The 27,397-nt window shown below is 36.0% G+C and overlaps 1 protein-coding gene across 1 annotated transcript; it reads left to right on the top strand.

Moving 5' to 3' along the window:
- Positions 1-7,514: 7,514 nt before the first annotated feature.
- RGS21 (regulator of G protein signaling 21) lies at positions 7,515-25,755 on the top strand. Its single transcript, XM_004327127.2, is given in 4 exon segments — positions 7,515-7,556; positions 7,752-7,869; positions 11,018-11,184; positions 25,552-25,755. Coding segments are annotated over 4 exon segments (531 nt in total).
- Positions 25,756-27,397: the final 1,642 nt, after the last annotated feature.

The following is a 27,397-nucleotide window of genomic DNA, read 5'->3' as shown; positions in this document are numbered from 1 at the left end:
ATGTCACACAATCAATTCAGCATATTTTTAAAAAATATAAACACCGTCTAGAACTTGCACCAAAATAAAATGTTATTCTTTCACTTAAATTATGCAAGTACTAGAATTAAATTCTTATTTAATTATTTTTCTCCTACCTTTAGTAGTGAAGGGTAGACAGCAATAGTTCTCTTAAGTTAATAGAGAGGCTTCATATAGATGTAAAAGCTCTGTGTTGCCTTGGGGTATGCTGTCAAAATGCTGTGACCTCCAATTGACAGGAAAGTTAATCAAAACCGTGTCAACATACTGTGTACCCCTAAACTTTCTTATCCTACTGACTTCCCCAAACTTGCTTTTCTTTTGTTATTACCGTGATCACACGTGGGAACACCATTCTTTCGGGCACTGGGTTTGAAATCTGGTCCTTTGACCCTCTCTGTCCCATCCCTTCTTCACAGGCACCACACTACTGATGCTCACTCTTCCATCCCTCTACGATCGCCCTCGTCCAAACCCTTGGCATCTCATTCGTAGACCACTACGCTATACATCTAACTCATCCACCTGCCCTTATCCTCACATTCTACCAATTCACTACACACACACTCATCATGTTAATTTTCCAAAAGCAGTTTCATATTGTCTGAATAAAGTTTTATCATGCACATCATTTTGTACACCTAATACAATTTATTGTACAATGTAAACACTCAAATTTGTAGAATAAATCTCATCTCCTTACACAGAAACCCCCACTGATTGCATGATGGTAGTATTGCCCTAAGAGTCCCATACTGCATCTTAACCATAGTTCTGTGAATGTCAAATAAGGGCAAAGAATAGGAAACGAACATATACAAATATCATAAGTATGATGCCTTGGCTTAGTATATTTTCATTTTAGTCTCACACAATAACCTGTGATAAAGGTACTAACTCCATTTCAGTAGCAAAGAAGTTCAGAGACATCAAGATTACTGCTCAGCTGGAAGGATCCACACTTAGATATGAAGTCACTGTCCTGGCCTCAAAATGTATGCCCATTTTATTCCATTCCTACCTTCTTTTAAGCAGTGTTTTAAAGATGAGAGTTCCTTGGATACATTAGTTTCCTACTGCTTCTGTAACAAACGACCACAAATTGAGAGGTTTAGAACAATGCAAATTTGTTATCTTAGAGTCCAGGAGGTCAGAAACCCCAAATCAGTTTTCCTAGACTAAAATCAAAGCGTTGGCAGAGCTGGTTGCTTCTGGAGGCTCTGAGAGGAAAATCTGTTTCACTGCCTTTTTCAGCTTCTAGAGGCTACCTGTATTCCCTGGCTTTTACCCCCTCCTCACGTCACACCGATCTCTTGCTTCTGTCCTCACATATTTTATGACTGCTTTGAACCCTCCTGCCCCTCTCTTGTAAGGACTCTTGTAATCACCCTAGGCCCGTCTGGCTAATCTAGAATCATGGACCTCCTTTTGCCATGTAGGGTCACATACTCACAGGTTCCAGGCATTAGGACCTGGACCTCTTTGGGGGGTCATCATTCAGCCTATTACACTAGGCATGAGCTCTGATAACGGAGCCTGAATTCCCTGAAACCAAGAGCTGGTGATAATTAGATGTCCTAGCAATACCTATACATGGCAACCTTTTGTCAAGAGGTTTTGAACATAATCAAGAATCATTTACCTAAGAAGACAGTTTATTTACTCACCTGCTCATTTATTCTGAACTTTCAGGTTGGTAAATAAAATTCAATTTTGTTCCTCCTGAACAATTAAAAGAAGCTTGAGAGGAACAGGAAGGACACATTAAATAACAATTGTACGTGTGGAAGGACTTATGAGAAAGAGTATACTTGCAACTGCATTGAACTCAAAACAGAAATGTCAATTTTTTAAAGTTTAAATGTAAAATCAGTCTACTCCTGACTCATATTTCTTACAGACTTAGCATGTTTTTTACCATGAGGGTCTTTAAATTTGGACAGTTTATTTTTCAAAATGTACTGTGTTCAAGCATATATTATAAAGTTAGTACTTCATTATATTCCCCATCAGCAAAACAAGAAGTCTAAATATGTTTAATGATTCAGTTTTTGCATATCATAAGAACACTACTTAATGGTGCTTGAATTAACCAAATAAATGGAACTAACTGATGGCATCCCTTCTTAATGACACTGACTTTTTAGGCCATCTCTTCTGCTTCGATCACTCTCATTAGCCCAGGGCCACTTGCCTAGGACGTGCCCTCTGGCATTTCTATAGATCAACGAAATGGGGACGCTTCCATGCTAACTCAGGGACAAGCAGCTTTTCTGTGGTCTTCTGACTTTTTTTTTTTTTTTTTAAGATTTTTTGATATGGACCTTTTTTTTTTTAAAGTCTTTATTGAATTTGTTACAATATTGCTTCTGTTTTATGTTTCGGTTTCTTGGCCGTGAGGCATGTGGGATCTTAGCTCCCAGATCAGGGATCGAACCCGCACCCCCTACACTGGAAAGTGAAGTCTTAACCACTGGACCACCAGGGAAGTCCCTGACTCCTTTATTTCTTCTACCCTGAAAATCGTCAGTCTTTCAGGAGTGTTTAATTTACATTAAGGGTCATAAATATACACTGGTAGAATTTTGCTACCTAAGAACTCTGTCATATTGACATAAAAGCTTGATGAAACATGTACAAAACTTTTACTACAAATAAAAATACCAATATAAGTCCTTTATCTTGATAAACATATTTAAGTATTATTATCTCAAACATCAACGCTGTATAAAGAAATATTGGCACAAAATGCATGGTTAAAATAAATTGAGAAATGCATGTTATTAAACTATAATAAATCCACAATTTTTTAAAAAGTGTGATGCCTGTGTTAGAATATTTTAGTCCATGAATAAAGCTGTTAAAATCCTTAAACATATATACTTAAAATAATAGCACTAAAAAAGAAAGTCTTCCCCAGACTTTCTGAAAATCAAAGAACAAAGGAAAATGACCTTTTAGACAGATTAAAGACCTAAAGGTGAATATTGAATTATGTTTTTTCCCGAGTTGATTTAACCTCATGTGAACAATAGTTGTCTTGTAAACGGATGTATACGAACTTTAGAAACCAAACTTTCAAATGGAATTTATTTCAGTTATGCCACAGACTTGAGGACATGTCACACTCATTCCAAGAGCTATTTGTTACTTAGAAGTTTAAGTGTTCTGACCAGTGAAAAGTTAACAGCAAAATGAAAAAAGCTGAGAATAGCATGGTTTAAAGAATGCCAATTTGTAACCCAAGGGATAGGTACTTGCATACTAATTGTAATGTTCCTGCTGTCACATTCCCTTCAGCTTGAAGATCAGTCAGAAAGAGAAATTCAGCATCATCTGTGACAGCCAGACAGTGGAACAAAAAATGCCAGTGAAGAGAGCTGCTGTTTAAAGCTATTTTTGTCTCAGATGTACAAATGAAAACACTTGAGTCTTCATTAGTCTCGATGTTTTGTTTCCTTCATTTATGATAAATATGCTAATTGTTGTCTTTCCTCCTGATTTATTTTTTTCTCCTTTCTCCACTGATTCCTTCTTCTTTTCTAAAATCCGTCCACAATGCATGGCTTGCCTGTACAGTTAATTCTTTATACTTGCTAAGATAAAGAAAGGCTACAAAGTGGAGAAAACCCACTGAGCTCCCTTTATGTGAAGCTTTCCCAAATTATTAAATGTTCAGGTTAAAGACATAAGATATATATGATCCTTGCAAAAACTATTCGTTGTTGCAACATGGATTGAGAAATTTGAACATAGATATTAACTGTGGGGTAAGGCAGCAGCTGTCACTTCCTGGAGCACGCGGGCTCCTTGCGTGAATCTCTTGCTCTCCAGCAAACCGCTAATTGAGTGTGGAGAGCTCAGTTGTCAGAGCCCACATTTTTACATGCAGTACAACTGGTTCTAGCGGGCACAGTTAGCAAGATAACTGGTAGCTTTCACGCAGTTCCCATCTGGCCTGGCTCTTCTCCGGACACATAATATGGGGACTGCTGGCCTTGATGGCACTCGTTTAATGAAGGAAATCAGCCAAAGCCCCATGAAACACTAAGTGTGATTTTGGCTCCAGATACACAAGTGAATTTCAAGGCAAGTCATACACACACAAAAAAATTACCCCGACTATGCACCACAATTTTACAGGAAATATATGCGAACACACAATGGAGAAGAGCCAGACAAAATCTTTGTAAAGTTCCAACTAAAATCCAAATAAAAGGGGAAAAAAAGAAAAGTGAGAGAGAGAGAGAGTGAGAGAGAGGAGGGAGGGAGAAGTACACTGTCCATTTATTTAAGGTAGCACTTGTCAAGTAAATTCAACCCAGTCAGTCTATTTTTAAATCAGCCAGCCCCTCTATCCCCCAATTTTAATTCAATAGATTTTTCTTAACATTTATATAGTTGTGTTTCTAAAAATTTTAAACCTCTTTGTCAGTCACATCTAACATAAGAAATGTCCTATTTTTGTTTGATAATGTACAAAATTGAAGAACCACTGTCTTCTGAAAACTTTCTATTGAGTAGAAATTACTACAGTTTAACTGTTATTTAGAGGAAATATTTGTGTGACGTGTAATAAACTCTATTACAGGAAAAACACCCTAAAATGTATTTGAAATGTTTATTACAGATGTTCCAAAACATGAACAAAGTATAAGCATATGTATATTGACTCATCCATTCCAGGAAGAATTGTAAAAAGAGTTTGGGTTACAAGCAGATACACCTGTGTTTGAACTCTAATTGCCTATTAATGCATGTGTGATGTTACACCAGTTATTAACATTTATGTCTTCTTACTCATTGGTAACATGGGATTAAAACAGACTGTCATTTTGAAGATTAAATGAAGTATGTGACATGATTAGCACAATGTGGTATAGATTGTAAACATTCAGTACATTGCTTTTAATTTTAGTGCTATTATAAAAATTGTCTTTCAGTTTATTCACATATAGAAATTACTCTTCCAAAGAATTACAATCAACCTCAAATTTAAAAATTTGAACAGCAAATTAATACTGTTTCTTAAAAGAGCTGCATTTCACCTAACTTCTGAAAAATAAATACTGCCTTACAACCAACCCTTCCATCATATCAGGTAGTCAAAATTGAACCTCTCAAGTCAAATTTGAAATCTATTAGAAAACAGTGAGCTGAGGGCATTCCAGGCATTATCACACACCAGCAGGGGTATTTCTTCAGAGGGTTGAAGGACAACTTTTTCCTTTACAACAATGTCAGTATTTGGTGTACCTTAAATATTACTAGAATATCCTAGTATCTCCACTGATATTCTATATCTATAGAATATCTATAATATTTTAGTATATCTCCCTAATTCAAAACATTATGAATTTCTTTTTGTCCTTGGGTCTATACCATCTCCCAGACTTTGCTCTCTTTTTTCTGTTTTTACTGCTTCCCTACATTCATGATGACACTAAGAATAGCTACCACTCATTTGAACACTTCCATTTCAAAAAGACTCCTTTACATCCAACAAGTCCTTCCCTGAATATTCCTTTTGCTTTTGGCTTAAGCAAACTCTGGCTCTCCCTGAAGGACATGGCTTGCTTCGGTGCCTTCAGAATGGATGTTGTCCATTTCCTCCAATTTCACATGCTCAGGGTTGAGAGTGAGGTCCCTGGTCTGTCGCTGCCTAGTGATTCTTTGGCATCATTTCTCCTCTTTCCTCACCCAAAACACACTCTGAAGTTAACACAATTCAACTACACCTTTAGTAACCTTCTTATCACGATCATCTACCAGCATCTTGAAAGTCACTGCACTGCTTCCATTGAAGGCTTTAATGCCTGCCACTATTTGGGGTTTGGCCATTCAGTCATTATTTATTTACATGTCCAACAAATATTTCTTGAACCAGACACACTGTTCTTGGTGCTGGATAATAACATATTTTCCTGTCAACAGACAACTTACATACAAATCGGGGAGTACATGTTCATTCTTGAACGATTCTGCCTAGATTCTACTTCTCAGGGTTTATCTTTGATGGCTGTTCCTTATTCAGAATGGGTGTACTGTGTGGCCAGACTAGGGATCAAAACTCTCTGCACTCTTCATGGACATACACTCCACAGGTACTAAGTAGAAATTTGAGTACCATGCTAACCACCAAATTTCAATCTACAAATACACACAACATTTTAAACACGTGCGTTTTAAGCAATCATATAATTTTAGCACTATTTGATAGAATCCCTAATATTTGACAGAAGACAATATTTGACTCACATGAAATATAATGTAAGCATTTTACAGTAACGGTTTTCATAGTGCACACAAGCTCTTCTACAGAAAATTAGATCTTATGTCGGGTCCCATTCTGCATTTATGAAAGATGGAAATGCAACCTAAATCTTTTAAAATGTCCATTTGAATGAAAAAAAAACATTTCAAAATGGCTTCACAGGAAACCTTGTGTCCCCAGGATTTAGTAGATCAAGGGAGACAGGAAAATCAGTTGCCTGCCATTGGGGAAGAAAGTAAAAGAAATGGGAGATAGGAAATAAGAGTAATGGGAGGTAGCAAGATGAGTTCCCTGTCAACTTAGCCTCCCCATGTAGCCTCTACAAGGACAGACATTACTATCTGAAAATATAACTACAACTGCAACAGCAGAAGGGAGCAGAGTCACTCCTAACACAAATGATGAAAACTGCAGCAAATCACACAAAGTAATAGAATAAAAAAGCTTAGAGATCGAGTCACACTAGCATATATGCTAGTAGCATCTATGTATGTAGCATAGATGCTACATACATCTAGTCACCTTGATATGCAAAAGTTTATAAGAATGACTGGATGGGAGACTCTATTTTATTATCAATCATTTTAATAGAAACCTTCAATTAGACCATTCCTTTCCATAACGAAGTCATTTGCACATCACAGCTACATTATCCAAAATTTTTCTTCTGGGTAGCTGATGCTTTCTGTGGATGGGGGCTTATTTCATCAGGATCTTTGTTTATTAAGGGGAATAATGCATGATATATTTACATCTCAGAAAGTTTATATCTCAAATCTGATTTATTATTTCTACATCACATCCCTAAAAGTATACCTTCTTTAGAAGACTTAAGTCAATAAATTTTTTGAATGCTTTGGAAAAGATATTACTCTGTCCTGACTGATTCCTAGATTTAAATAAATCAACCCAGAACTGGAAGCATACCAGTCTAAAGAGAAATAAAGGCTGTCTCAGAGTAGGTAAAGACTTCTCAAAATACTATAAATAAACATTTTTAAAATCATCACATGTTAGAAATCCTTAATCAAAACTTTAAAAAAACTTTTTTAAGATGCATAATTATGAAATGGACAATTCTGGATACTGTGAAAACTTAGAAAATAGTTCATTCGTCATTATTGCTATCATGATAACTCTTCAGGAATAGACTAGTGTAATGCCGTATAAATTAACAATTAATATAGCTGAGAAGAAATTCACGAGCCTATGTAGAACAATGAGCAATCTCTCTCGTGCCTTTATTAGAATTCAAGAATTTGTAAGTATTATTAACACTGTTGGCCAGATTAATAATTTGCTGATGTCAAATTACTTCCCACTTTGATTTGCTATTGCTCTCTACTGTGGAAAACATTATATAATTCTCGTTGACCTTTTGCAGTTTAATTCATGAAGCAAAGCTAATTTAAATGATATAATTCAATAAATACACATAACTCAAATATTACTATAGGTTATAGAAGAAAAAGATCACAATGCTATTATCAAGGGTAGATGCTGTTTCCACAGGTCACCAACTACAGAAACAACAGTGTGTTCTGAAAATATGGATACACTTTTAACCAACCAAGGTAAGATCCAACTAATAATAGGTTTAAAAATACCATGATTAAAATAAAATTATTAAATTCTGAAAGTTGTAGTCATGTTATACAGTATGAGTTTGATCAATATTTGAAGAATGAGATTCACAAAACTCACACAAATTTATACAGGCCCAAAGTTTAAATGGAATTAGGTTGGGTCCAAAATAAGACAAGATGATAGAAATTCCAAACGTTAAAACAAAAAGAAAATCCCAAATAGGAAGTGATAAAGTTGTCATTTTCTTAGACTCATTATCATTTGATGTATATCATGACTACCTTTGTTACAAATTGAAAGACACATACAAACTATTGAAAAGTTGAAAATTTAAATAAATCACTTGTTTTTCATGTCCTGCAGGCTAAAATAAAGTTTAAGTATCAATATTTATTTCAAATGAGTTCTTACTTTAGTGAATACAAAAACATATTTAAATGTGTGTGTATATATTAATATGTACATTGTGGATATATATTTTCAATTAATATGATGGCTTAATAAGGTAATTTTGGTCAATTATAAATAAAACATCTAAGAATTTAATACAAAATAGTCATTTACAAAGATATGTAGAATTCTGCTTTTGTTATACATAATCCTGCTTGGCAGTATTTCTGTTTCATATGGGATAGAAATGACATTATAGAGACATACATAGAAAATGTTTGAAATGCAGTATTGTTTGTTCTAATCAAATGGCATTTCCACTTTAAATTTATAAAGTAAATATTAGAAAAGTTAAAAACATGGTAAAGCTGAATAAATTCTTCATGGCTGTTTATCTATATGCACAATTAGACTGAAATAGACAAAATTACACTTTCATTTTATGATTCTCAAATAACTAATTCCCGAAGCATAGACATAAAATAATCCACAGTACACCTAGAATCCAACTCAGGACATATATTAAAGATGTCAGAGATACGGAATTGCATTTTTGTAAGCTTCGAATGGCGTGTCTCTTTTTTCCTTAAATACATAACCAGAGGGACAGATCAGGTTTGCTAAGAGCCTCAGGAAGGTATCTGCAGGTGGAGAGTTGGCTGGGACAGCACCGCAGAACAGAGACATGGAAGGTGTTAGATGAAGGCAAATGCTTCCACCTGCAAACCTCCTGGGATTTTTGTACCTCATTCCCGCATAAAGCAGAAAAGTCATAGATTCATCTGCAAAGCTGTTTGGTTTTTGCTTTTTATGAAACCAGAGAAATAGCTCTCATGCTTTTTCATGCTTTAAACGGTTAAACGACTTACCATATGACCTCCTTGTCTTGTGACCTGAGGATATGTCTCGCATGTATTAGTGTGGCTTCTGCCACCTATTGCTGACCTATTCTACCCATCAGCCCCTGCTGTGCCTAAGCAGTAGCCATTCCCTCCTGTAGAGAGTCCTCAGATGACATGATAGTGATTGTATGGACCATATTATTCCAAAGTCACTCGACATCCTATGAACATTCAAATTGTATGTATAGGGTAGACGAGTAGTTCAACAATAGTGTGTCCAAGACAGAGATAACTAGCCCCAGTTTTAGTTGTTTATTCTGTTCCCTTGTGTCCAAACAGAGCAATAGGAGGAGAAAAGAAGGAAATGGTTGTTAGTTTGATGCAGCCCTGCATTAAAATAGCAGGTGGGAAGAAAATAACGATGGTCTCTTGATCTCTAACTTCCTGTCTCTGGGATGCACTTAGATAACCCTCACTGGGAAAAAGCTTCATATGCTTTAATGACACACAAACAAAATAGTGCCAGACATGAATCTACAATATTCTTTCAGTATTATTGCTTAATCTCCTATATAAAATAGATTTTAGTCTAAACTCTGTTTAGACCTGTCCAATTCACCATTGTTTGGACCTCATGGAAAATTTTAACTGTGCTACTAAGAGGATTTTTATAACCCAAATATGTGTCACAGAATCTCAGAAGCTTCTCAGATGTATTTTTAAATGCAAGAAATGTGCAGTTAATTGAATTTTTTATAGTGCTCACATATTAACAACATCCACACTCTCCAATATTTCTACTGAGAATTTTCATTGGTACCTGAAAACCCTTTGCAGTGACCTGCTATTTCAACTCTATTTCGAATAATTAAAAGCTTGTTAAATCTATTTTTAATAGTGTTTTTAGACACTTTAATCTTGCTCCATGAAGCCCTTTTCTATTTTCTCTCACTAATCTTCACCTTCCTTCCAACCTGCAGCAACCTACGAACAGCTAACTTAGGCCCCTTTCCCATACACTTTTTTCCGATATTTTCTTTTTTGCTGGTCAATTTTTCCTTTCCCCCGATTCTCCATAAATTTATTTCTCTCTACTTTGCGACCTGAAGGGTCAGCCCTTCAGCACACAGCCAGGGAGGAGCTGCTTTGAGCGCAGGCATGGGGGCCCCCATGGCAGGTGGAAGAGAAACCCACCAACGTGTAGGAAGGCAAATCCCTCTGAGCGACAAATGCGCCAAAGGGTGTTTCCTCCTCAGAGAAACACAGTCTCACTTATGATCAGACACTGCCATCAGAAGGCTCCAACTGAAACTGAGTAACACGAACTGAAAGGACTGGCTTAGTTCAGGCAACTCTGGGAATTTGACAGTAATCTTTCTAACCTGCTACCTCTGTAGAGGCCCACTCTTAACCATCCTCGGCCTTAAAAGATTTATTAGAAGCATTACCTTCCCAAAGAAACTCTAGGAGTGCCAAAGAAGATTTCGGGGCACATTTTCGGGGCACATTTTAATGTGGAAACTAGAGAAAGGAAGAGTCTAAACAGGTGGTCACAAACTTTATTTATGAATGCAACGAATAATAAATGTGTAAATTTGGCTGAAAATAAGATAATGGGAAGAGGTGGGACCTATGAGAATCCCAGACTTCAAGTACTACCTGTTATTATTCAATTTAAAAAATGCTAATTGTAGAAATACAGATATAAATGTTTTATGTTTATGACTACTGATCCAAAATAAAGTTTTCTAAAGTTAAAAACTAAAATATATAAATGTTATATTTAGAGGGATGATAAATATTTGTCACTGAATCCTCAAATGCTCACCCTATACAACGTACTTGTTTTGGTCGTATGACTGCACTGTGTGATATAACAAATTTTTTCTCATATATCTTATAGCTGGTCTAGATGCTTTTTGAACATTCCTAAAATCAGAGTTCAGTGAAGAAAACGCTGAGCTCTGGCTTGCCTGTGAAGACTTTAAGAAAACAGAAAGTGCAGAAAAAATTGCTTCCAAAGCCAAGATGATTTATTCTGAATTCATTGAAGCTGATGCCCCTGAAGAGGTGGGTGAAATATTCCACAATAGTGAATATTTATCTGCTAACAAATCTGCTCCCCACTGAAAGGCGCGAAGTCCATCTTGAGGGAAATTAAATTGTCACTATGTATTCAAACAGAAAATGTTGGTAAATTCAAAAAGAAGTTCCTTACCGTGATCCTCTGGCACTGATTCAGCAAATATTTTAAAGCACCTTCTATGTGCTTAAAGGTTTCTGTTTTCTGAGCACGACACGCAGGCTCTTAAAAATAGTCTAATATGTCAAAAATTAACAGCTCTACAGAAATCCTACTTAAACGTGCTGCTGGATTTCAAATTCACTTTCATTTTCCCTTTTGTAAACCACGGAGGTCAATTTGGAATAAAATTTTTAAAATCAAAAAGGTATGTATGTGAGGGAAAAAACAACTACTAACCAACAGTGTAAATTCTTTACATTTAGTACTTTGGAGACCGACAAACAGCATATAATAATGTCTTCCCTTCCAAAAGAGGGGTTTGCTTACCTTTATTTCGTTGATGGCTGTTGGGCTGCACCCCGCTGGCCTACGAGGCCTGCACTTGCCCAGCTTCAAGACAAAAGAAAGAGCCCGGACTCAGCGAAAGAGTCATCAATGGTTTAATGGATGGCGGAGCTTAAATGTCTGAAGCAAGGTCCTGGAGCGACACCCCACCATGTGTGGTGGACGGCGGGCAGGACGTGGTGGCCGACGTCGCAGGGGAGTCGGGGCCGGGGTGGGGGGGGAAATAGGGAGGTTACCATTTATAGGGGGAATTGCCATCAGCTTGGCTCACCGGTTACCAGGGAAACCAGCAGAGGGGCAGGGCCCTCTTAGCCCCTCTGGCTAAGTACCTTCTTGGGGCAGAGGTCTTCTCTTATTAAACTATCAAAGGGGAGCCATTCTGATATAAAGATTAGATCACTAGCTGGGGCTGAGGGGCAAGTATGTAGAAAGGGCCTTAGAGAGAAACCTGCAATGACTCCAAGAATAGACCCCATAAAGTGTTTTATGTGTGTAACATCTCATTTATATTTGACTTCATTTCCAGAGCCAGACCATGATCATCTCTGCATACTCCCTTAATGTTTAACTATATATATATTTTAAAACTTCTTTGATTCCTCACTAAATATAACATAGGCAGAGAGTTTTAATGCATAAGCAGCAAACAGGAACCTATATGAAACTACTAGCACCAAACATAAACCACTAGCACAAGTCATCATCTTTCCCTGGAGTTGAAATACCGATATCCTCCTAAGTGACAGTTACTAAATTCTCTAATCCAAAATTAAAATTCATGGTATGAGAAGTTATTGTACTAGTGAGAACAGAGGACAGCATAGATGAAAGGCAAACATTTCCGAAAATCTAGGGCATAAAGTTGCCGTATCAATAGTTCAAGTTTTAGATGGACATTAATTACTGTAGCATATATTGGTAAAGTATAACATCACAGAGATGTGAAACAATTGAAGCTTAGCCTGAAGTTCAAAGGGGGAAAGAGAAAAGAACATAACTCCTGTGGAGCTATTTCAACATTCATTTCCCAGTCACTATCTAAAAATCAATAAATAATTCCAGAAAACTGAAAATGTATTATATAAGATTTGTCAAGTTGATTAATGTCTCATTCCCTAAAAGGCTTTGAAATCAACTCTAGACATATCCTACTTATTGTGGTATTGGTTTGAAAGCCAGATGTTTTTCTTCTTTATGAATCCATCTACTGAATGATTATTTTAAGACAACATTCTCAAATATTATGTATAAAAAATCTTCTAGTAAGAAATGTAATCTTTTAATTATAGCTGGATTCAAAGTTACAATATATAATAAATTATCAATTTGGACAAAATAGTTTTGTTTTTTTTCCTAATCTTCCCTTCCAAAATAAATTTATATGGTAATAATTAAAAAAAATAGTACAGCTACTACTTTAGGACATAAAACTTTCATACTTTTTAATAATTTGTCCATCTAATTAATTTTTACTACATGAAATATAATTAAATTTATGGCTGCTTTTCAAATAATAGATTACATTGTCTCCTTGAAGTGTCTAAAGAGGTTATTATTGGGTATGACAAAATTCTCATTGAAGACAAAGAAGTGTGTATATACATTTACAACAGTCATTGTCTTCCCAATTATTTGCCATTAATTATTTCCAATTCCAATTACTAAAGTGCATTTGTCTCTTATATACCAATTGCAGTCTTCAAGGTATCTCTCTATAGTCCATCAGTTACACATTAAATATAATATGACTGTTAGTATGATTCATTAAATGGAGTTATTTTTGAGTGCCTGTTCCCACAATGAAGTCACAGAGTAGAAGGGGAGATTGACATGTGATAAAAAACAGTCAAATACAAAATAAGCAATTTAATAATTTAAATAATTAAAGTTTGTTATTAGCACAGTGGGAAAGAGCGATTAAGTCTATCTGGAGAATTTAGGGACCGATTTGCCGGGTGGTTCACATATGAAAAAGATATGTCATTAAAAATAAGCAATATTCATCAAGAGAGCAAATGAAAAAAGAATATTTCAAACTGCGGGCACAGTGTGCAGCCTGGATGTACAAAGCTCCCTAGCGTTTTCCAGAAATCACAAGCATTTGGATACTGCTAACAAGAAGCAGGGGGATAAGGCTGGCCAGGCAGCAGTAGAGATAAAGAGAGGGTGGGAAGTAGCTTAGATTTATCTAGTAGGTGGGCTTCACATGACAAAGTGGTATATTTGATATGGAGGTTGGAAAATATGATTTTCCTAAGTGGAAAATTAATTCAAGAATGAGATTCATATGACAGTATTCTCCATTTTTCTATATTCAATTATAGCTGTAAAACTGACTCTCATAAAGAATCAAAATTATAACCAATTTCCTTGGTAGAATACCCTAAAACAGAGAACAATGACAAGGTCACATTATCCAGATGTCTATTAAATCCCATTTAGTTTCTTTTCAACTTTTTATGTCTTTATTTCCTCACCTACAAAGTTGCAAGCATGACAATAATTGTTAATTGATGCAAATAGACAATTTACAATTAGACTATATACTAAATTTACCAAATGATCCCTATCTATAAATTGATGTTAATAATGGTTCTCAGTTTCCTATTCTAATAGGCAAAACTGCACACAAAAATTGAAATTTCAGGTCTCTATGAGAGATAATAATAATCGCAGTGGACCTCATGCCCTCTCCTTTACAGTGTTACCATCTCTCTGGTTTCTACACTAATCATGTGATGCAGTGGAAAACCTGAAGGTTAGAGATACAGATTCAAATCCTGTAATCTTGTGGTGATCTATTTCACCCCTTTGAGCCTTAGTTTCTACATCTAAAAATGTATCTCTGAAAAAGCATGTAGCAACCACACAGGAGAGATGAGAATGATGAATGAGATCAAGTGTCTAGGGTCTACATGGGGCAGAACAGGTTTTAAAAAGTGTAATCCTTTTTTTTTTTTTAGTTGGAGTATAGTTGCTTTACAATGTTGTGTTAGCTTCTACTGTTAATCCCTTTTTTCTTTACACAAGTCACTGTAAGTGCTACTGAATCTACCGGAAAACACCCATTAACTAACTTCAAAGAACACTTGAGGAAAAGCCACAAAAGACTTGATAAACGTATATATGTGAACACAAATTAGAAAAACATGACAGCAAATCACTAGTTTCAGATAGAAAGAGCTACTCATTGAATGGATTGTACCGAAATATTTTCAGAAGGTACTGCAGGAAAAAAAAATAACTGTGAGCCAGATATTTTGACTAAGTGATTTGAAAATGAGAAAATTATTAGATAAGCAATATATATTTTAAAGTGGGCTTACTTTGCACACAGTAAGAACTTGTGAGTGGCAAAGAAAAAGAATTCTTAAACTTGTATTTATTCTTCCTTCAATTCGGACCACTAATTTCATAATATTTGGAAATTTTCAAAAAAATATTACTTGGTTTCAAAAGAATGTAAATCTTCAAAAAATTAAATAATATTTTTATATTCAGCTAAGACACTGACATATTTTAAGTATTTATGTTTTATTTATATCATTTATATACATTATGTTTGTATCATCACTCCCTTATATTAGAAAGAAAATTGGTCAGGATGGAAAATATGTGATTAAAGAGACAACTATGTTGATTGTCATTCTGTGAGATTAGAAAATGTTCCAAATCATACTACATTGTAATGTTGAAAACTTAATATAAATTTAACTTCATAGTATGACCAATCCAGGAACCAATACATTGGCAGTTTCTTAAGTAAAAAATGTTAGTATAAAATATTTAATTCCTAAATGTATTTATTAAATGTGAGGACATCATAACATGAAACAGAAGAAACTACAGTCATAAAGGAAAAGATGTCTTAATGGGTTGTGCAGGACGCTTTTTCAAATACCTGTCTGGATTTTTTGCTTTTATTTTTATTGTAGTACAATGTTATTTATTGACTCGTATTTTTATTTCACATCAATAGGTGCTTATTCTGTGCCTATGATTCACCTTCATTAGATAAATTCCCTCCATTGGAAGGGAAGCTGGGTCTAGGCAAGAGAACAGGTAATAAACACAGAAGTATAATGCAATGTTTTGTGTGAATGAGGCAGCTCGATAAGAAAATCCAAGAAAATAAAACAGGTTGAAACTATAGTTTGGCTCAAAAGAAACTTTCAACCTAATTGGGTTAAAAAATGAAATTTCTAGAACTGATTTCTAGGACTAAATTAAGTTCTAATTTCTAGAACTTTGCTATTTTTTTCTAGGAAAAAAATAGGAAAGCAACAAATGATTAAGTGCCAAAAAAAAAAAAAAAAAGAGAAGTAAGAGGTGAAATTGTTTGCATTATACCTAAAAGGACATAATGATTGAATAGTTCTGAGGCAGGATATTGAGATAAGGCCTTTATTTTAAATGAGGTTAGTTTTAAACTGAGTCTTGAGGGAAGAGATAGATATATGAATTCTTGGTAGAGAGAAGCCCATGGGCAACTAGAGGCATTTCCTGATATTACTGGAATGCCAATTTTGTATCTTCCATTTTGTATTCCTATTTTCTTTGCATTTTTTAAGTGTCACTCCCACAAGGTGCTGATGTTATTTTGAGTCTTGGTCCTGCCCCACAAGTTGCTGCTTGCCAACAGTGCCCCCCAGCTATTGAATCACCTCCAGATAAAATGTTTGCTTGTTTATTAATTTCCTAAGTTTCTGTACACTAATCAATAGATAGGTGTCTATCACATACCAAGCACCTTGCTGGTGCCACTAAGAAAAAGACAGTCTCTGAATAAATAAAGCTAACCATCGTGGTGGGAAAACTGTAGTATAAAAAGGTAATTACAATAAACTTCCATGAGTGTTGAGATAGGGAAACACAGGTGATGTGGTCTCATGCAACAGAAAAATCCAAGTCTAAGGGATCAGGAAGTGTACCTCAAAAGAAGTTAATTAGTAAGCTTTGGTCAGAAATTTGAGTGTAGATGAAAACAAGACAAAATGGGAGGAGGGAAGGATGATAGTAGTGGAAGTGGAGGTCAACCAAAGGACCCACTGGTGCCTAGAAGGCTAGTCCAGTAGTGAAAGAAGCCTAGTACTGGGTGCCTTGGAGTATAAGTGCAGGCAAGAGCACCTCCTGCAACCCAGTGATTTCTGCTCCTTATTTATTTTGTCTTAAACTAAAGGGATCTCTTAAAAAGGAAGAGAGAGAGAGACAGAGAGAGAGAGAGAGAGAGAGAGAGAGAGAGAGAGAGAAAGAGGAGAAGGAGAAGGAAAAGGGGGAGGGAGAGGGGGAAAGAAAGAAAAGCAGAGCTAAAGAAACCATAAGCCACATCTGTCCAGGACTTTTACATGGACTGTCTGATTTGATCACCATGTTCACTATCTTAGGGAGGCATTACAATCATCTACCCTATACAGGTGAAAAAATGAACTGAGCCTTAGAGAGAAAATGATGGGTCCTACAGTCATTAAGGTACACAGCTCATGAGGACATAGGTCTTCTGCCCAGGCTTTTACATGTTAAACTCCTTTCTTAGATCTACCACTTATTTTCAATGTTCATGACACAGCCTGGGAACCTTGGTGTTTACGCTAAAGGCAAAAACATAAAATTATCTTGTCACACAGAGTCTATCTTCCTTTCTATCAAAAGCTGTATTTCTCTTCTCATATTCCCTCTAATTTGTATAACTTCTTAAACTATAAAGGAAAACAAAGTGGCAGGAATATTTCTTCTAATAACCTGCAGTATCATTTTGGCCCTCTGAAAGAATGATTGCTGCATTTCAACTCAAAAACAAAATGCTCAGCTGTTTGTTTTTTATTGAAGTATAGGTGCTTTACACTGCTGTGTCAGTTTCTGCTATATAGCAAAGTGAATCAGCCATAGGTATATATATAACCCCTCTTTTTTTGGATTTCCTTCCTATTTGGTCACCACAGAGCACTGAGTAGAGTTCCCCATGCTATACAGTCAGTTCTCATTAGTTATCTATTTTATACATGGTAGTGTGTATGTGTCAGTCCCAGTCTCTCAATTCACCCCATTCCCCCTTCCCCACTTGGTATCCATACTTTTGTTCTCTACATCTGTGTCTCTATTTCTGCTTTGCAAATAAGATCATCTGTACCATTTTTCTAGATTCCACATATATGCATTAATATATAATATTTGTTTTTCTTTTTCTGACTTACTTTACTAGGTATGACAGTCTCAAGGTCCATCCACGTCTCTGCAAATGACACAATTTTGTTTCTTTTTATGGCTGAGTAATATTCCATTGTATATGTGTACCACATCTTCTTTATCCATTCCTCTGTTGATGGACATTTAGATTGCTTCCATGTCCTGGCTATTGCTTTTTGAATTTGCACATGTCCCTGCACTACTTAATCTTGGATTAGCATGGTGGGGTTGGTGAAGGAAACCAGTCAATCTGATTCTTTCAGCTGCTCCAGATAACATTTGCTATCTACATCTATTTTTAACAATCCATATCCATCATGCTTTTATATGTTATGATCACATATATTTGATTATTTTTTCCATTTCTCTTGTCCAATTTAAGGTATTAGTACTGCCTCCCATCTCGTGTCACTTATTTCTGTCTTTAAAACCAATCATAACAAAAGGATACAGTCCTGTGCAAGACGGATTCCTTCTTGACGTTACAAACTTGGCTATTCTCAACTTTTATAGCCGCCCTTGAGAATATATTTCAGGATATTCGTGTGCGTTTAATGATGCCAAAAACGAAGTAATACTAGAGGTTTTAGTGGTGATTAAACAGAATTATGTAACCAAAAACATGATTATAGGCGGCTTTAATTTGAATAGTAATTTTTAAGCTCTGTTGTGAATGAGGTCTAGGAAGCTGCCTGCCCTATTTGAGCAAGGCGTTTTACATATGCATGCACACACTTTTTGCATAATGACAGTCTCCTGCTACACTATACATTCTAAATGAGGAAAAGTCTATCTCATTTGAATGTGAGAGCTCAACTGAGAACTTTTCATTCAAATTATGTAAAAATATATAAAGCACAGTTCAGGGTCACAAGAGAGCCAAAAGGTACAGTTTAAAATGCATTCTTCCTGCTAAAATAATTTGTTGGAAGCCAAAAGAATTTAAAACTGCTAGTATAGAAGTGAGGAATTGGCTTGCATAACTTGCAGTTATCAAAATCACCTGAGTATTAAAATATCTCTGGCTCATTATAATAATATCGTTTTTAAACAACCATCACAAACACCAGTCAGAAGGTAGTCATTTTAATGCAATGGATTGTTGTCAATGTCAGCTGTGTCAAGGCCTTTTCAAAATTGACAGGATTTAAAAGCTGCTAAACAGCTGCGATGACATCTCAGCTGTCATTCCATGAGAATCACAAGCCTAAGTCTTGTTTTCTGAGATTGGCAGTGCAGTGGTCTCAGATAGCTAAGGTAATTCATGACCTTTTGAAAAATAAGCAAATTAAAGGTATTTCTCAGTATCCTTGAAACTTAAGTGTATCCGTAGAAACAAAATGCAAGTGATTATTCACATCGGTAAATAATATAGATATAACTGTGTTTATTTCATCAGTCAATACGACATTCAACCCATGCTCTGGACCTACTAATTTGAGATCCTCAGACAAGTCTAAGCTTCCCTGCAATTCCCAAGCAGCTCAGGAGGGACTCAAGACCACACAGTTGGAAGGTCTGCATCTCTAGAGGGTTACCACCTGATAAGATGTCTGCCTTCAAACTACTCCAAGATTAACATCTCCTCTGTTCTTACTTTTTGAGATAGAAATTGATACAACTCAGCCAAAAGTCAAATTTGAGATAAATGCAAAGTTGGGGGTGCAGTTCGCAGACATGCCTTCAAAAGTGATTATATTAAAGGAATGTATATGTCAAAATATATATTAGGCCTAATATTTTCACTTTTGTCCTGATACTGAAATTTCAGGGAAGTCAAGAAGAAAAGACAAGGCACTTTGGGTAGACTATTCTCAAACCTCACCCGGATTGACTCCTCAGGAGCATTTAACAACGGTGATCACCCTCTCTTAACTGAAATACTATCTTCAGTTGGCTTCTAGGACTCAATTTCTTCGTCTCTTACTGACTCCCCCCCTTTTATAAAAATAAATTTCTTTATTTTCATTTTTATTTATTTTTGGCTGTGTTGGGTCTTCGTTGCTGCACAGGGGCTTTCTCTAGTTGTGGCGAGAGGGAGCTACTCTTCATTGTGGTATGCGGGCTTCTCATTGTGGTGGCTTCTCTTGTTGTGGAGCATGGGATCTAGGTGCGCAGACTTCAGTAGTTGTGGCACGTGGGCTCAGTAGTTGTGGCTCATGGGCTTAGCTGCTCCGCGGCATGTGGGATCTTCCCGGACCAGGGTTTGAACCCGTGTCCCCTGCATTGTCAGGCGGATTCTTAACCACTGCGCCACCAGGGAAGCCCCTTCACCACTCTTTAACAACTTATTTTGCTGTTCCTACTCATAACCCAGCACACACTATCATGAGAGGAGGCAGTTCTCCTCTACTATCTGCTTACATTTACTCCCCCAGTGATCTCTTCCAGCCCTCTGGCTTTAAGAGGGCATCTCAAACTTAAACAAATCTGAGTCCTAATTTTCTTCTCAAACCTTTCTTCTACCTGAGTCTCTCCATCTCGGTTAATGGCAACTCCATCCTTTTTGCTCTGGCTAAATAGCCGATAGTCATACTTGGTTCTCTTCTGCTTACATGCCTTATCCAACCCATCAACACTCTGTCATCTCATTCTTCAGAATATTTCTAAAATCCAGTCATCCTTAAAGATTTTGTTCCTCATCCCAGCTCATAAATATTCAATCACAAGTTCCATCTATTCTACTTTCTAAATACCTTTGAAATCTATGCATTTCCCTTCATTCTCTGTGACATGACCCAGCCTAATCCACCATGATTGACCACCTGAATTTCTGGTATGACTTCCTAACTTTTCTTCCCTTTATCCACACCTAGTTGTTATACCATATAGCAGCCAGTGATATGTTTTTTTCAAACATGTGTTTATTATCAGTACTGTACTTAAAATTCTCCTCATTGCTCTCAGGTTAATTAAAAATTATTTAACAAGACCTATAGAAGTCTATGTGGTCTGGACCTTCATGCCTTTCCAGACTGTTGCCCTTTTCCTCCTGAAAACCCACTGGGCTTCTTCCAGTTTTCCCTCCCATGTCCAAGTCCCCTCCTTAAACTTATATACCCATAATAATACCTTGATTCTCAGCTTACAATCTCATTTCTTTCAAAAAGCTTTTTTTTCAGAAGGTGTATTTTTCCCTTTGGATTACTTTCTCAAAATCTGTCTTCTTGTCTGACTTTCAACATAATCATCTTTATATAGTCAGATCTTAGCGTAATTCCTAAGCACCCATTCAGTGAAATACTTTAAATGAATAAATTACAGAAATGACTAGCAAGAAACAACTACTTTTTCAGATGAGGTGGGTTTTTTTCCCCAGAAAAATAGGGATGATAATACTATCCATCTTACAAGTGTGTGTAAAGTAGCCATATAAAGACTTAGCACAACAGTAGTAATATCTGATGAATGTTAACTATTATTATTTACAGTTAAAGTAATCATCTTTAAACATTCTTAGGGTTATTTTAGAGATAATGACATTGCTTAAATATTTGAAAATGGGAGAAGACACAGTCACCAAGGAAAAAAACCCAGGAAGAGAAGACTTGGCCAAGAACTTAGATAATGCATATCTGCTCTGCTCATACTTTGAGGGACATGCAGAGAAAAAAGAATTAATGAAAAAAATAGGGAAAAGATAGCAGATAAAAGATAGGTAAATTCCATGCCACAGGCTACTGATTTCCCTTTGTAGTGACAAATCTTCTCTCTCTGATTATCAGATTGAATACTTAACATTAATAGAAGCCATTGTATCCAAATCTGTTTAAACAAGAAATCAAATTTCTTAAGATTTTTACATCAAAATAATGTATGATGATAAGGAAATTACAGTGACTTTCCGTCTGTGATCAGGGAAGGCTTCTTGGAGGATATTCAACTTAAGCTGAATCCTAAGGGATTTAGGATAATCCGTACAGAATAAAACTGTGGAGGCAAGTGGGATTTTAGATGGTGAAACAGCATAAACGAGGGCTTTAGATACAAAATTCACTTTCGGAACAGAACGTAGACCAACTTTGTGGATATCACCAAAGATAAGTAGGAGATGATTTCAAAACAACACTTTGAAGTCCAGGTAGGAGGAAGCTCAGATGCCAGGGTAAAATGTTTAAATTTTATGCTATAGAAAGTGATGCCTTGTCAGCTGAACATTCATATAATGAAAGTGATATTTTGGTGAAACTGATATAGTAATGCTGTCCACAGTGTGTAGAAGGGGAGGTATCAGGTAAGAGGTAGATTCCATGGTTTAGGGAAGAGATTACATTATAAAAGGTTAAACTGGAGAGATAGGAGTGAGAATGAAAAACAGCATTGTGAAATTACAAAATAAAAGGTGAATAAGGAAAGCACATACACACACACACACACACACACACACACACACACACACACATACACACACACACACAGAGGGAGAGAGAGAGAGAAAGAGAAAGAGAGAGCGAGGGAGAGAGACCAGAGGGTAAAAGAGGTGGCAGAGATGATTCTTATGTTTCCAGCTTGAACAATTTGGAGGAAAATAATGACATTTATACAAACACGTGGGTGTGATATTTTGTCACTGACATTAAACTGAATTGCCAAGACGCAGCTTCAAAAGACTACTGATTATCCCCTGGGAATGGTGTCTCTGCTCATCACTTAGCTATCAAGAGCTGATGTTGGCAGCTTCTTGGCAGGAAAACAGGCAAATCGGAAAAGTGAGAGGGATAAGTCAGAAGTACAAGCTTAGTGTATCTGAACAAATCATAGTAATTATCAGTATCATATTGAAATGGAATAGTTCTGCTTAAAATTTTACCATGATTTTTAACAAATGTAGAGCTTTTTTCCACTTTGTTTGTACAACATGCATTTATTGAATCCTTACACTGTGCAAGGCATAGTGAGGGGCAGGCAAAATGTCAATCTTATCTAAGTAACCCAAAGCCCTTTCAGAGGTCAGAAAAGGGGAAAAAATCTACAAGTAAACCTCACAAGGTAGATGCTATTTGAATGTAGTCTTAAGGACATAAAAGGTTGTGAAAGACTTAGGTGAGAAGGAGTGATTTTCAGCTAGACTGGGATGGTATGGGAAAATATTCATCCATAACAAAATATAAGAAATTGGAGGGGCAGTGTCTACCTTAGTGGGGATACAGGGCACACGGAGAGGAGAAAAATGTATAGGTTTGGACCATATTGTATAGGTCATGAATGCCAAGATCAGGGCTTTGGGTTTTTTAAGTAGGGAATGAGGAGATACTGAAGGTGTTCAGTTCTGATTAAAATAATAAGGCAGCACTCTGCACCAGGCACACACTGGCCCTGCTATCAGTGGAAACTCACCCAATGACTGAAGGCCTAAAGGAGTTAACTTGCGATATTTACCTTTATGGGGGATATAAAGTTCAACAAATTGCAGATGACACCATTAAAGAACGAACAGCATAGTTGAAGGAGGAAACGGGCAACATATATTCTCATATCCCCACAACACAAGATAGGATTTATGAAACAGATTATACTAGATGTTCAGAAACCACTACAAGATCTTGGTAATACCCACTACTCATTGATTCCGTCCATGAGGCAGGCACTATACTAGATTCATGACATGTTATCATGCCACCTCCCCGCTCAGAACACTTCAGTGTCTTCCCATTGCTTCTAGTAGAAAGATAAGAACCCCTTACCAAAGCACATAAGCCCCCCAAGACTTGGCCTCGGCCTCCTCTCCCAACCTAGTCACAGGAACTTTTTTCTCACACCCTGCACCCCTGCCATGCAGGTACGAGGCTCTTCAAACACAACCAATTCTTTCTTGCCTCAGGGATTCTGCATTTGTTTATTGTGCCAGAAATGGTCTTCCCCAGATTCTTAGAGAACCTGCTTCTTCTCATCGTTCAAGTGTAAATATAAAATAGTACTAGTTATAGTATTAGTATAATACTAAGACTACACAGAAAGTATATAGTATTTTCCCCAAATATAGAAAGCACCTGGCACATAACATACCCCAAAATATTTGTGGAATCAATGATTTTATGGATCATCTCACTTTAATTCTTGTAACCACTCAGTCAAGAATGGCCAAGCTTCAAGATAAAAAAGCAGAGCTTGAAAATATGAAAGTAACTCACCCCAGGTCAGCAACATCATAAGTGTTAGAGCACAGATTGGAAAACTATTCTAAAATCTTACCAGTACGCCACACCATCTTCCTGTATGAAGAAGCAGAAATTGATTCCTTCGAGGAAGTTGCAGCATTTCATCTGGAACTTTGATGGAGGACCTGAAAGGATGGTCAAAGAAATACAAAGCAGATGTAATCTGGATCCCTGAGTAGCTGAAATCGCTAAAGAAAGAAAATATCAGTGAGCAAATAGTAGTCTTTGATGATTCTTTTCAAAATAAAGTTTTTTTCTTTTGTTCTTTTCCTACAATAATAATACTGAAATAGTTTGATATTACTTATCTCATTTAGTCCTTAAAACACTCTAAGACAGATGTTATTATTATCCTCTCTTATACCATAGAAATCAAAAATTGAAGGAAACTGTAGAACTTGCTTTACTCATATGAATAGCAAGTAAGTAGCAGAGGAGAGATTTGATTGAAGGTCTACCTGCCTATCTTTTAACTTCAATTCAATAAACATAAATTGTTATTTATAGTCTTTTACCAGACCCCCAAATTCTGGCATTTTTATAGTCTCCCACATTTTACCAAGAGACATTATAATTCTATTCAACAAATATTTACTGACTGCCTATTATGTGGCAGATAATTGGCTAAGTGCCAAGAAATAAAATGATAAATAAGACAGATATAGCACCTGCCTTTGGTGAGCTTTGAATTTTAAGATTCAAATCTCTTTCGCGCTTCATGAATATTTCCAGTTTAAGTAAAACAACTTGGATGTGAAATTTTCTGCTTCTCAAAATATATCCTGGAATATGGGTAGAACTGGACAAGTATCTCCACAAGGTTGGGGCATTTTACAGATTTGCAGGTGAATGATGTGTTCAATATAATAGATCTCTATTACAGCTTGCTAAGAATAGTTACATGTGGTAGTGCTCAAGGGACAAGAATATATATACACACACACACACGTATATATGTATATTCCATGGGAGGCATGGTGGTCTGTGAAAGGGGGTGTTATTTGGTCCATTTTGGCAAACAAAAAGAAATACAAATTAGGATGAAAAGCAGCATTATGGGAAACAACACGGGGAGGTATGGAGAATGGGAATGGATTGGTGAAAGCCAACCTAGTAAATTCTAATTATTGCTCTGCCTATGAAAAGTACATTTTACATATTAAGGTCAAAGTACTAGAAAGAAATCAAGGATGGGAGGGAAAAGAAATCTAAAATCATAAAATTTCTTGTTTGCCTTTCACTTTGCCATTTTTTGTAATCTCAAAATAAGGCTTGACCTCTTCTCTGTCAATGCCAACACTTTCAACCTAGGAAATGTAATTAAACTGAACATGTGTTCTGCATTCCAGAAAATGAATATGTGACCTCTCTGTTGTTTAGATTAGATTAGATTAGATCAGATTAACTTTGTGTTTAGAAAAAAAATTCAAATCATATGTGTATCTACCATCTGTTTAAACCACGCGTTCTTTGATTAAACTAACGCAATGAAATTTGTTTCCACAGATTAACATTGACTTCAGTACCACGGACCTCATCTCAAAGAATATTGCAGAACCAACTCTCAAATGTTTTGATGAGGCTCAGCAGGTGATCTACAGTCTGATGACCAAGGATTCTTTTCCTCGATTTCTAAAGTCAGAGATTTATAAGAAACTGGTAAATAGCAAACAGGTTGGAAATCATAAAAAATGGCTCCCTTTCTTGTAAAGAAGGTAAATGACAAACTAACCATCAGATTATAATTAGGGGGAAAACAAGTGATAGGATAGATCAACTCAATCACTATACTTCAAGGCTAGAATGTTTTAAATATACAAACACAATGTAAGTTTTTCTAGGGTTTAGAATTCATGTTTTACTCCAATAGAAAAATAATATTTTATATCTGAAGCCTGAATGTTTAAGTCATTTGTTTAGAATGTGTTTATTTTATCAGGTACTTAAAAATCTCCTACTGGGAGAGTACAAAGGAAGTTTATAGACATATAATACACTCAAACCATAAATGGATATTCTTATGACATTATAAATTCAAGAAACTATATATCTTCATGTTGCTGCATGGGAGACTGTTTAGCATCATATAGATGATTTTAAATACCATTTGCATTAGTCAAAACCTCACTTCTGTAAAAAGAGAAATTCTAAACCAAAACATAACCCTTCATTTAGTGTATCAACGATTCCTTTTCAACCAGGATCTGATAATGTGGTGGTTATCTAAACTGGTATAGCCCTCAGATTAATGAAAAAGAAAAATGGCATATATATATATATATATATATATATATATATATATATGCCATTGATCAAACTGTCAAAATAGATCACTTGGTTTAATTCAATGACACACATAGGCATGTATGAAAAGGACCTTGAGGGTTGGGAGGATTGGTTTTCTTAGATCAATACAAATATAAAGGAACGAGAAGGAATAAGGAACATGGTTAAGTCCTTATTTGATGAACTGCATAGCAGTGACTATCCCATAAAATAAAAAATTACTGCAATATTATCTACTCAAATAACTGTGGAGTTAAGTATCTATTCACTCCTTCAGCACTGGAACTTGTTTATAAAACTCAAAGAGATTTTTTTAAATGCAGTTATTTTGAGATGTTCCTAAAATTGCCCTCTTTCTACATGTAAATGTCCCATGATAATTACGAATAATTTCACGTCCATATGAAAAGCTATAAAGATTCAACAGATCTTCCATGTTTCCATTTTATTTTCACAGATTTATTTAACTTTGTTGATATCTGTATTTTGCAGATTATTTGAACATTAGAAAATGCAGGAAAAATAGCAGGATTTATTTTATGTTTCTACAAACCATTCGATAGACAAAATTTTGTCTCCCCTTTGTCTTGAAAAATAAACATTTAAACACATCATGCAAACGGAACATTCCCTGGACACTTGCAAATTCTTTAAAGGAAGACATTATGCACACTGATTGTGAATATTCAGTCCCCCTTAAGGCGCACTTAATGGAAAAAAGCTATATATACCCTTTTCAACATTTCTTTTGAAGGTTCCAACCTTAATTTAGTCTCTACTTAAATAGGAAATTTAAAAAATTATTCCTAGAGATGAAAAAAAAACTTTAAAAGACAGAAGGGACCCTAGAAATTAAAATCACATCCCCTCCTTTTAGACGTAAAACCCCCCGAGATCTCGGTTATTTCTTAAGGGCACGTGCTGATAAGAGGCAGAGCTGGTAGGAACAGTGCTTTTCCCACGGGGCCACAGCCAGCACCTTGTTCTCACAGCAGCAGAGGAATCTCCTCCCCATTAGAACTGCCGTGGCCTGAGAATCTACTATCCTACTCATCCTCAAACACCG

The sequence above is a fragment of the Tursiops truncatus genome, chromosome 1 (genome assembly GCF_011762595.2).
Source record: "Tursiops truncatus isolate mTurTru1 chromosome 1, mTurTru1.mat.Y, whole genome shotgun sequence".
In the NCBI taxonomy this organism is placed as follows: domain Eukaryota; kingdom Metazoa; phylum Chordata; class Mammalia; order Artiodactyla; family Delphinidae; genus Tursiops; species Tursiops truncatus.
Note: the sequence above shows the minus strand (reverse complement) of the source record. Positions and strands in the feature narration are given on the sequence as shown.